At 40.3% G+C, this 12,551-nt stretch overlaps 1 protein-coding gene across 1 annotated transcript in view; it reads right to left on the minus strand.

Annotated features, from left to right (window-relative positions):
• Positions 1–12,551, minus strand: part of LOC135079755 (fizzy-related protein homolog) — a 42,699-nt gene that overhangs the window by 4,729 nt on the left and 25,419 nt on the right. The window contains exons 3-8 of the mRNA XM_063974364.1: positions 8,330–8,563; positions 5,873–6,007; positions 4,713–4,827; positions 3,694–3,815; positions 1,395–1,563; positions 534–643 (exon numbers count right to left, since the gene is read on the minus strand). Of these exons, the coding sequence (XP_063830434.1) occupies positions 534–643; positions 1,395–1,563; positions 3,694–3,815; positions 4,713–4,827; positions 5,873–6,007; positions 8,330–8,563 (885 nt within the window). The remainder of the gene's footprint in view (positions 1–533; positions 644–1,394; positions 1,564–3,693; positions 3,816–4,712; positions 4,828–5,872; positions 6,008–8,329; positions 8,564–12,551) is intronic.

The raw sequence follows: 12,551 nt of genomic DNA on the forward strand, positions 1-12,551 counted from the left end.
TAAGAATAAGAAGTGTTAATTAAGTAAAAGATAATGATAATTTATAAGTAATCTATACTAATATTATAAATGCGAAAGTAACTCTGTCTGTCTTGCTTTCACGCCTAAACCACTAAACCGATTTTGATTAAATTTGGCATAGAGATAGTTTGAGTCCCGGGAAAGGACATAGGATAGTTTTTATCCCGGTTTTTGAAATAGGGACGCGCGCGATATAGTTTTTCTGTGACAGACAAAATTCCACGCGGGCGAAGCCGCGGGCGGATAGCTAGTATCCGAATAATTCCGAGGTTATTATAAAAAAAACTATAGCTACAGTGGCCAGCAAATGACCCGATGAAACGGCCTTTAAATATATCTTAATTTTTAAGATTTTATTGCTTTTTAGGGAATATAAGATTTGTTTTTTTTCTGCTGATAGTCAAATGGCATTTTCATTCTAAAGTGAAATGAAGATAATGTGGCATTTCTTTATAACATTTTTTGACAATTTTTGATAATTTCTGAGTCATATTAATTTAATAGTACTTTACCTGTGTTAACGAAGGGTACTTCCATACTAGGATCTGGTTTTGTGAGTACCCGTGCGTTGACACTAGCTCGCTCGAGTGTTTTGACCACGCTAAGTTGCACACTTGTGATCCTGCAACCAAAATAATTAAAATTAAACCTTGTACACTATTCAATAAAGTTTAAAATTATGCAACACATATTAGAAAATAGTCTATGGGACATTGAAAAGCGGCAAATCGATTATAAAAACGGGACTACGTCATGCACGATTGGTTTTGTAACTGTGTAGGGCACTGATCTTGCACTTGGTATCTTTTTTATCGTTACGTAAGCACATTTGATGATAGGTCAAGAGCAACGGTTGCATTAGTCAACTCGCTCTTATTTCGTATCGGATAAGAGTGGTTTTTAGGGTGCACGCTTTTATAATTTCTACCGAAATGATAAAACCGTTAGCCGGATAGTTCCTCTTCCCGTAAAATGACATATGCGACGTGCGTTACCCTCTTAGAAATTGTATGAAAACTAGAGTAGCGCCACGGCAGGCAAGGGACCAATATGCGAACATCAAGCGCTGGGTTGGGGCAGATTGAGGAGGAATGGCCAAATCGTCGCCTCTCGTAAGCTAGAAGAGAGAGAGTAGTGCTGCAGTTGAAACCTGACGTTGAAGTTAAAACCAATAATATGTAGTTTTCAGAATAAAGAAAAATAAAAATAAATAAATCAATAAACACACTGCTGCGGCTGTGACCTCAGTGTTCCAGAAACGTATGCAGCATCTTCCATTTGCCTCTTGCAAGTTAGAGGGCCGTTCTACTAGCCTACTACAGATCCTACAATGGAGATTAAATGACCTGAAAATCTAAGGCCAAATTAATTACCTGTATCAACACACTGCTGCGGCTGTGACGTCAGCGTATTCCAAAACCGTATGCAGCGGTCAGCGGTGCCGCCACCAGATGCTAAGAGGCCGTGTTGGTGCGGCGACCACGCGATCGCTTTGACTGCTGCTACGTGGGAGGAGTAGGTTTGCACTGGTGACGTTGAATGCTGAAACAAGAATTATGGGTTAAGATTAGGAATGTTATGGATATGTAGTTTCGGTATGGATACGGTTACGGATACCTGTGCTTTAGAATGCAATTTGCAATAGTTTTCCAACACGGTTCATTCATGGCCGCCCACTTTACATCGAATAAAAAAATAAAAATTGATACTAGATGGCATTATAAGGTAAATCAGGCTGTATACCTTTACATAAATAATGCTATACAAAAAACAATTAAACTGCCTACATCCGAAACTATCCGACACATTTGAATCGGTTACGGTTACGGTTTCGGATATTTTTTTATTTTGGATATCCGAAAGTTTCGGTTACGGTTACGGATATCCATAACATCCCTGGTTAAGATTGATGATGAAGAATATCGTTTTGGCAATATTCGGGTTTGGTTCACCAGCTACATATTGCGATATCTACAGGACTAATCTTACCTCTGTTTTCCACCACTACAAATCCTGTATATCCAGGATCTATATTATTTTGTCATCCAATTAAACCCAACCAGTCAAGGTTCTTATGGCTGAGGAATCCCGGGAGATAGATAGATTGAGTAACTTTTTTTCGGTGGTAATAGTACTATATTCGAATAATACTATATTGTATAATTTCTAATCTAAATGTAATAATATTTGTATAATTTGTGAATACGCCTGAAAAGGTAGAATTTGGAGCGTTTCTATTATTAAGCCATGTAGGTATCTGCTATTGTTTACCTAAATTCACATTCACAATAAAGTTCATTTCATTTCTATGATATTTATCCATATAGAGAAATATCATGAAGACCGCGTGAGATTATTTCTGTAGTATCTGATAGACAGGATGTGGCATACTAATAGATATTAAGTATCTTTAGAACTTTTAATACTCATATATTTATCAATAACTAGCTGACCCGGCGAACTTCGTACCGCCTTAGCGTAGAGATTTTCTTAATATTTTTTTCCGTAAGAACCATCCTTGGACTTCCACAAACATTTAAAAAAAAGAATTATCGAAATCGGTTCAGCCGTTTACACGTGATGCCGTGACAACGCGAAACGGGTTTCATTTTTATATATATAGATAGAAGATATGTATAGTATTCGTATCAGTTACTGCCAGCGTTCATTCGTTACTCGATTTTAAGTTCCATTGTACTTTATATTTTCTTAATTCGTCTATCAAAACTATTGTAATGATAAAGCATGTGACGTCATATAATAGATCAGGACACTGTTCTATGATTTATCTAGTAGGTGAAGGTCTACATAAGGTTAATAAGCTACATGATGTTACAACATGTAAAACAAGCAAATAAAGATATTATTAGTATTGAATTTGATAGCAATACAATAAAACATATTTTTCTATGATAACGACGAATTGTTATTTTTGATGGAATAATAAGTTTTGATGAAAAACGTTACTTTTCCGCGCGTGACCGTTTCATATAGGCAAGTAAATATGTAACATTGTGGGTGATTTTTCAACAAAAAAATTATATTCTGATGTACTTTCGTCGATTAACTGATATTAATCTAGGTAATTATAATTTTTTGACAATATTAATGTTTTTTTAATACATTCCTTAGAATGAATTGCAATAGGAATCCATTGTATTATTATCGTCATATGCGAAACAATTAGGAGGCCTTTGTCCAGCAGTGGACGTCATTTGGCTGAAACGAACGAACGAACGAACGATGCGAAATAATTAGCATGGGAATTTCGCTATCATTTAATACCGATAGTAATTTTGCTATAGGGAAATAAGATAACAGTTAAAACGGATTTTTGCGTAAAACCACAATGTTTATATGCCTTCTGAAAACCGCATTCCCACTAACTTTCAAATAATATTAATCATAAATCATAGGAACTATACAAAATCTAGGAAGGGTTTTGTTTTTTGCCATTTGGCTACGGAAGCCTAAAAACATCAACATGAAAACCGATACCTAATCTACTTTAGATTAAAACATTAACGACTAGATGACGTCAGATAAAGCTTAATACATCACCATCGTGACATCTCATATCATTCATCTGGTTTCGTTCGACCTTATGATAAGTGAATAAGGATCATATTACAGTAACAGAGCCAAGGGTTCAATAGAGGAATACAAACTCACCATAGACCACACGAAGAGTTTGTTGTCGTTGCCTCCTGACGCCAAGGACTGGCCGTCTGGCGACCATTTGAGACCGCACACCTCTTGTCTATGGCCTTGCAGTACCCGGGACGATTGGACCGCTGGAAATAAACACATAATTATTAGTTTTCAGTAAATATCCTTTCTAGCCTAGACCTTCAAGGTAATAGACAATTTCTGGACAAGCTCGCTTTATTAGAGTTCGTAACTGTAGTCTTCAGAAGATGTTGAATTAAGAGACAATCCATTTAATACTAAAAAGCACACTTTAGTTACAAAACAGCATCTAATACAATCATCTAAAATGCCACAGCGTGCCGTTGATGTGCCGTCGTCTGTCTAGGGATCTTAGTAACATTATGTTACAGAAGTAGATTATATCGGAAGCGGAGTTTTTAATTTGGTTAGACCATTGGTTTCCAAAGTGGGGGGCGCGCCCCCAAAGGGAGACGCAAAGATCTGGGGGCGCGGGCCATCTGTGTACTTAAATATAAAAAACCTGCGACCGCTGAAAGAATACATTCCAGTCTGCTCGATACGACCAATAATAATCTTGACTGGAGGAGGGGGGCGTGGAATTTTTTGTATGGTCGAAGGGGGCGCGTCTCAAATAAGGTTGGGAACCAATGGGTTAGACGGAATCGAAATCGGAGTGCGCTTTGATCGCTGGCCGCCGCCGCCACCGCACCCCTATGAATCAAGCTCCAGTATAATTATCTTCGAATTAAAATTTATCGGAATCGAAAATGCAAATTCAATCGGATGTTTCGAACTTTCAAACCTCCGTCACATCTCTAGTCCGAATGTTACATTCAAAACTTATAATCGGTCAAAACCACTTTTGACTGCAAAAGTCAGTCAAAAGTGGTGTTGACTGATGCCCTTGGTCAATATCACTTTTGACTGATTTTTGCAGTCAAGTGGTTTTGACCGATTATGAGTTTTGACTGTAACAAGTACATAGTCCTATATTGTTTTCCAATGATATAGGTTCTTACCCGGCGTCCTCGTGTCCCTCTGCCTGATATGTCTGTCCCTCGACCCTGAACTCAGCATGTCTCCGTTCCACGCGAGCGCGCCCACACGGGCTATGTGACCTTGCAGCTTCGTTACCTGCGAATAGACAAAAATAAGTTTGCCAAAATGTTGTTAGTTGGGACTGGAAGTAAAAATTATGCCTAAAAGTTCATTTCCTAATACATTTTCCGTGTGGCTACACCCACATATAGCATAAACTGAAGAAAGAAAAGCTTAAATTTTGGTGTTTACTATTCCGCTAGGTGATGTCGATATATCTCTCATTGGATTCGATATAGCAGTGATGAGGTAGAGAGAAGGAAAGATCTTGTAACTGCCTCTAAAATACAAAGAGCGTTCTTAACTTTTTCTCAAACACAAAAAGCGTTCGTACCTCTTTCTCATACAAAGGCAAAGAGCGTTCTTACCTTTTTCTCAATCAAAGACAAAAAGCTTTCTTACTACCTTTTCAATCAGAGACAAATGGAAGTACTATATTATAATTACAAAGGGTGTTCTTATTTCCCTTTCAATCACATACAATAGACGTTTTTACCTCTTTCTCAATCATAAACATCAAAAGTTCCCATAAACAATATACGTCCTTACCTCCTTATTAACACTGACGTCCCACACGCTAATGTGTCCCTTCTGTGTCCCGACGGCCACCAGGTGTCCCCTCTCGCTCCAAGCCACGGATGTGACGGCGTTCCCCTCGGAGGACAAGTCGCACAGCCGCGTCACCTTCAACAAAGCTCTTTCCCAAAACAATGCACGTCCTTACCTCCTTATTAACACTGACGTCCCACACGCTAATGTGTCCCTTCTGTGTCCCGACGGCCACCAGGTGTCCCCTCTCGCTCCACGCCACGGATGTGACGGCGTTCCCTTCGGAGGACAAGTCGCACAGCCGCGTCACCTTCAACAAAGCTCTTTCCCAAAACATTGCACGTCCTTACCTCCTTATTAACACTGACGTCCCACACGCTAATGTGTCCCTTCTGTGTCCCGAATCCCGATGGCCACCAGGTGTCCCCTCTCACTCCAAGCCACGGATGTGACGGCGTTCCCTTCGGAGGACAAGTCGCACAGCCGCGTCACCTTCAACAAAGCTCTTTCCCAAAACAATGCACGTCCTTACCTCTTTATTAACACTGACGTCCCACACGCTAATGTGTCCCTTCTGTGTCCCGACGGCCACCAGGTGTCCCCTCTCGCTCCACGCCACGGATGTGACGGCGTTCCCCTCGGAGGACAAGTCGCACAGCCGCGTCACCTTCAACAAACATACGGTTATCATGAAACCATGGAAAATGTTTGAAGAAAATAGAAGAACATAAATATCTGTCTTCTTGACAGCACAATACATAGTAGATTAAACAAAAATCAGCCATTTCTATTCTAATAAGAGGCTCTGCTTTTTTGAAGGCCATAAACTTTATCTTCAAGACAACGTGGGGAATGAATTATGAAGCCAAATCCTCTATTCGCTTCAGGGAAATTAGAGAGAATCATCCTTCTGCATTGGAGACTAAATGGCCTGACGATGAAGAACCGAGGATCGTGGAGAGGTCTATCCTAGGATTGATGAAGAATGCATGATGTAGGTTGTAAGAACTTGAGGTTGAGAGCCATCTGCGCTCACCTATTGTCCGGTGAAGCTGAAAAAGCCGCTCACGGCTATCAGCATTGTCAGTCCGAAAAAAAAGGTTGTAAGAAGTCACCTAACTGGACCTCATGTTTTTTTTTTTTAATTATAACACTTGTATGGTGCTCTAAAGGTTAACGTGCATCCGTGAAGACCTATGCTACTGGACTGATGTAGAACGAAGACCGCTGCTGACGAAATTGACTAAAATGAGCAGTTACGCTATTGGAGGAGAAATAGGCGAGGAGCCGGTTCAATCTCCATCTATAGAGCCTTGCTACTTGGACTGAAGTAGGATATAGACTGCTGTCGACGTCACCACTTCACCAGTTGCTGTTTCCAAATAAATATCTTACCTGGCTGGTGCTCTAAAGGTTAATTGATGTGGTGATCAGGATAATGAAATCTCCAGAATATCTCACCTGGCTCGTGCAAGCGCTCCAGAGGTACACGCAGCTCCCCAGGCCGACGCTGAGCACGTTCTGCGCGGACCAGTCCACCAGGTTCAGGTAGAAGTCGTCCTGCAACTCCGGCGCGTCCAGAACCTTGAACGGGATCCGCGAGATCTACAGGGCAACTCCGAAACGCAGTATCGGGTCTATCTGTCACCGTCGCTCATGCTGGTATCTCGCTTTGCGTGAGAGGGATGGCAACATTAGACATCTCCTTCAGAAGGGAGAGGAGGAGCTTCTGCGAATTTGCCGAGTTTGGAGACACGCTGTATCGTAACATCTGATCCGAATTGGAGGAGAAATAGGCGAGGATCCGGTTCAACCTTCATCTGTAAAGCCCTATGCTACTTGGACTGAGTAGAATGTAGACTGCTGTCGACGTCACCAGTTGCTGTTTCCAAATAAATATCTTACCTGGCTGGTGCTCTAAAGGTTTGTTGATGGGGTGATCAGGATAATGAAATCTCCAAAATATCTCACCTGGCTCGTGCAAGCGCTCCAGAGGTACACGCAGCTCCCCAGGCCGACGCTGAGCACGTTCTGCGCGGACCAGTCCACCAGGTTCAGGTAGAAGTCGTCCTGCAACTCCGGCGCGTCCAGAACCTTGAACGGGATCCGCGAGATCTACAGGGCTACTCCGAAACGCAGTATCGGGTCTATCTGTCACCGTCGCTCATGCTGGTATCTCGCTTTGCGTGAGAGGGATGGCAACATTAGACATCTCCTTCAGAAGGGTGAGGAGGAGCTTCTGCGAATTTGCCGAAACTGGAGACAAGCTGTATCGTAACATCTGATCCGAATCGGAGGAGAAATAGGCGAGGATCCGGTTCAACCTTCATCTGTGGAGCCCTATACTACTTGGAATGAAGTAGGATGTAGACTGCTGTCGACGTCACCAGTTGCTGTTTCCAAATAAATATCTTACCTGGCTAGTGCTCTAAAGGTTTGTTGATGGGGTGACCAGGATAATGAAATCTCCAGAATATCTCACCTGGCTAGTGCAAGCGCTCCAGAGGTACACGCAGCTCCCCAGGCCGACGCTGAGCACGTTCTGCGCGGACCAGTCCACCAGGTTCAGGTAGAAGTCGTCCTGCAACTCCGGCGCGTCCAGAACCTTGAACGGGATCCGCGAGATCTTGAGGGCTACTCCGAAACGCAGTATCGGGTCTATCTGTCACCGTCGCTCATGCTGGCATCTCGCTTTGCGTGAGAGGGATGGCAACATTCCACATCTCCTTCAGAAGGGAGCGGAGCTTCTGCGAATTTGCCGAAACTGGAGACACGCTGTATCGTAACATCTGATCCGAATCGGAGGAGAAATAGGCGAGGATCCAGTTCAACCTTCATCTGTAAAGCCCTATGCTACTTGGACTGAGTAGAATGTAGACTGCTGTCGACGTCACCAGTTGCTGTTTCCAAATAAATATCTTACCTGGCTGGTGCTCTAAAGGTTTGTTGATGGGGTGATCAGGATAATGAAATCTCCAAAATATCTCACCTGGCTAGTGCAAGCGCTCCAGAGGTACACGCAGCTCCCCAGGCCGACGCTGAGCACGTTCTGCGCGGACCAGTCCACCAGGTTCAGGTAGAAGTCGTCCTGCAACTCCGGCGCGTCCAGAACCTTGAACGGGATCCGCGAGATCTTGCGCGTCGCCTTCCGGGGGGAGCGGAGTAGCTTCTGAGATTTCGCTGAGATTGGTGATAGGCTGTACGGTGATGGATCTATGTTTTCCTGTAACAAAAATATGCTATGGTAAAGAGAACTGCTTTTACATTCTCAGTTGTGCTGATGCATCTATAATAACATCATAAAGGTAGCAGGAAGGCGCTGGACGCAGGCCGTTTCAACCGGGCAACATGGAAAGCATTGGGGGTGGCCTATCTTCAGCAGTGGACGTCCTATGGCTGAGATGATGATGATGATCTTGATGTATAATAACAGAAAAGTACTGACAAACAAAAGCTAAAATTACTGCTACTGGTTAATGGGACTATTCTCTCTTCTCGTTCCCACCACTGCAACTCCCGTTTAGTCGAGATCTATAGCTTGACCGCCAATCAAAATGAAACCAAATTTTCAGTAGCTACTGGTCAAGAGTTTTTAAGTTGTATAACTGATTCGTCTAGGTATAACAGATTTTGCAGAAGTAATAGTACTACGAGTTCTCGAGCCAGTTTGATATAAGCCTAGGTACAGTTTAATTAAATTTTTCTATCTATAAAATGTTCAGCAGTCGCCTTCTTTTTTTCAGGGTCTACTGACAATCACTATCTTTATATCTGTAGTAACCTGTCTTTTATCACGATTTAAATTTCTTATTAACGCAATTCAATCTTTAATTTCTTTTGACTCACGAAACAAAAACTGTGGAATTCTTAATGCAAAGATGTAAGGTAAATGTAGTCGCAAAAACTATAGTGTAAGAGATTTCAATACTGATACAGAAAAACTAAATGCAACCAACAATGGTTCAAACAAAAAATATTAATTAGGAACAAAAAACTACATATTAAAATTATAAAATCTGTTGTAAGCTAATAGATGCATTGTCAATCACGTGGCGCATCACAAGACAGTTAAATTCATTAAATCTAGACACTATACAAATCGTTATTGACAACAGCTATACCTACAGAACCAACTTATTAAACAGTGGTCAACCAACTGTCGAAAAAAAACTTGACAACTCATTACAAATATTAAATGAAACTAATTATAATCCAACGACGAACACAATAGACACTACAAGATGTCAGACAAAGCATAAATGCAATAAAAAAGAGACAGAATTTTTAGACATGAAAATAAAATTTTGACACGGTACAAATTATGGCAGGGTCATTATTACGCTTCTTATAATAAAATAGACGACTGCGTTATAATACACAAAATGGAAAAGATACAAAAACTATTGATAAATTAAACCATTAAAGAAGATTATGCCAGTGGCACACAACAACACGTTCAGTTTTTTACTGAATGCAAAAAAGATCTTGGGAATTCGTGAAACAATCGACGCATGAGACAAAATTTCACACAGATTAAAAAAACTGGCTAATACGTGTTGAATACATTAATTTGAATAAAGAGCCATCTAGTCGAAAGAAAATCGTGAAATCTTCTGAAGCGTAACGAACAAGACCTTGAGAGGTTGACTACCCAATTCTTTTGTCGTAAACGCTACGAAAAAGCAGCAAAAACTCCGCCATTTGATACAGAGACGATTTGTCAGCAATTTTTTTGCAATCACTCAATTTATCATCACAACATAAAGAGTATGCTCTGATTAGTATTATTGACAGGCAAAATTAAAACACCTGATGAAATATTTGAAACGGCTACCACTAAATTGAACCATTGTCTAATGAACAATAGGGTTTTTTGAGAAACCGGTACCAAAATGTACACTAAGCAGTCATATTTGCCAAAAGACCATTAAGTCAAAGCTATTATTTATGAAGCAGTAAAATCTGCATTCATTAGGGATCCGTAACCAAAGACTTTACGCATGGTAACATATAAAGGTTAGCAAATGATAGAGAAGTTTATTAGTTGAAGACGGGAAGAACTGGGGAAGAAGGCACTGATAATAAGTAAATTAGTTCACGGAGAACTGAATGTGAAGATTTAAATACAAATATTGGCGATGTCTTATTCCATGTTTGTGTACGGAACCATTAAGTGCATCATTATGACTCGCATTACCCACTGTTTAATTTTGTTTTATAGCCTTGTAAAATGACATGAAGTTGACAATTTTAATGTGAATTTTCGCACCGACAAACGTCTCGTAAAAATTCTAAGTAAACTTATTGCAAAAAACTGCACAATTCTTGTAAAACCGAGGTAATATTAAGTCCGTGAACCTGCTTTTATTACATCTCCTAAGTAATCTAGATGAATGACACCTCCATAAAGACACGCGAACTTTTTGGACAGCCGTGGGCAGTCATTACCATATACGCCTTTTGGCCTGGTAATCCTTTTATTGTCAAAACATAGAATTTGTCGGCGTGGGAAGAAAATATTGGTAGTTAAGTTGCAAAATGCAAGAATGTTTAAAATTTTGGGGAAACAGCAACAAAGGCAAGCCCTGTCGCATTCGGATACACGTTTTACTGCAATGCATTTGGGAACGGAATTGTGTTGTGTGACGCCTACGTCAAGCAAAAACACAAGGGATAAAGGACATAAACACGAATGTTTAAAGTTAAGCGCACTCACAATAAATATAGCTGATAAAGGGAGATTTACACGTAATACTGAAAGATATCTTGACAGACACCGTTACGATGCCCCAATTGTTAGTCAATGGAAGACAGACGAAAGCTCAACATAACTTTGACCCAAAAGAATAAATTGATAAGGTACCCAGCAACATGTTTATGGAAGACCAAACAAAAGCTTCTGACTCGCTAGTAAATGACTAAATTCATCCATTTGAATACATTGCCTCAGTTGAAACTGGTTCTTTGAAAGAACATCTGAAAAAGATTCATTTGTTTATTCATGATCTACCGGAATCCATTGATGAAAGAAATCTGCCTCGATGAATGAACGTATCGTACTACTGTACTACTGAAACAAGATTGAAAGTGCATCCGAGTGTGCACAGTGATTAATTCCGAGATGCCACTTAAGGATATATTGACATTGCCCCGCCCCCGTGGTCATCGACTCGGCCTCGGCAGCCTAAAGCCATGCATATTATTATATCACGTGAGCCGAAAATCGCCTGCAGCATCTTGCAACTGGTTCTGAAAATGCGCGGACAGGTCTGACTGATCAGCTGAGATTTGACATTTGCCACAATGATGACGTCTTTTGATAACATTATTATTACTTCTTACAAAAAAAAAACAGAATTCAAATTATTTTAGGTACAACAGTCAACTGTTTGGTCTTAAAAATAAACAAGGAAAAATAATTTCCGACTAAGGAATTGAATATAAATAACACTCTAGCCAGTCATTCTGGAAAATCACCGTACCGATCATGTAAGCCACAATAATTGTGTGTAGGTACTATACCAGCACATGTTAGCAATGCATGTCCATCCAAATAAATTGTACATTAAAAAAGTTGTAAAGAAGAGGAGCAAACGTTCACTAACAATCCCAGATTGCTAATGCCGTTTTGATTACCAGAATTATATTTTTTTACGCAACCACTTTGGGCATTTAGGAGTCACGTCATATCGTAATAAATAGATATTTACCTAACTACCTCACCGGTATTTTTTGGCTGTAGAGTACATGCTCATAGTAAAAAACATCATTTTGCACTTATGGTCATGCAAAAGAAAATAGTGAAGCTATTATACAATTTTATCTAGTATGTTATAGCGTGCGAGTTCATCGTGTTCAGAGCTGTGATTGCATCCTACATCGAGATCAAACCAAATTGTCTGCTTCCTCGAACACAATTGCCTTATTCAATGGAAATAGACAAAAAGCTATACACAATAGCCCGCAATTGTCCGCAGCTTCAGTCTAGCTCCAGACTACAAAGGGGAACCTAATAAGACTAAATCTGATATCAAAAAATAACAACAGCATAACTCTGCACAGCATTGAAAAAACTCAAATTAAATTAAGAGAGCAAGAAATGCATTAGCTATAGATATGTGGTAGCGTAGCGAAAAAGTAAAAGAAAAATTTCAATCTAGCCAAAACCACAATGATGTAAGATGAATGAGCAATCAGAATTTAAGTTTGTT

Source organism: Ostrinia nubilalis, chromosome 2 (genome assembly GCF_963855985.1).
Source record: "Ostrinia nubilalis chromosome 2, ilOstNubi1.1, whole genome shotgun sequence".
In the NCBI taxonomy this organism is placed as follows: domain Eukaryota; kingdom Metazoa; phylum Arthropoda; class Insecta; order Lepidoptera; family Crambidae; genus Ostrinia; species Ostrinia nubilalis.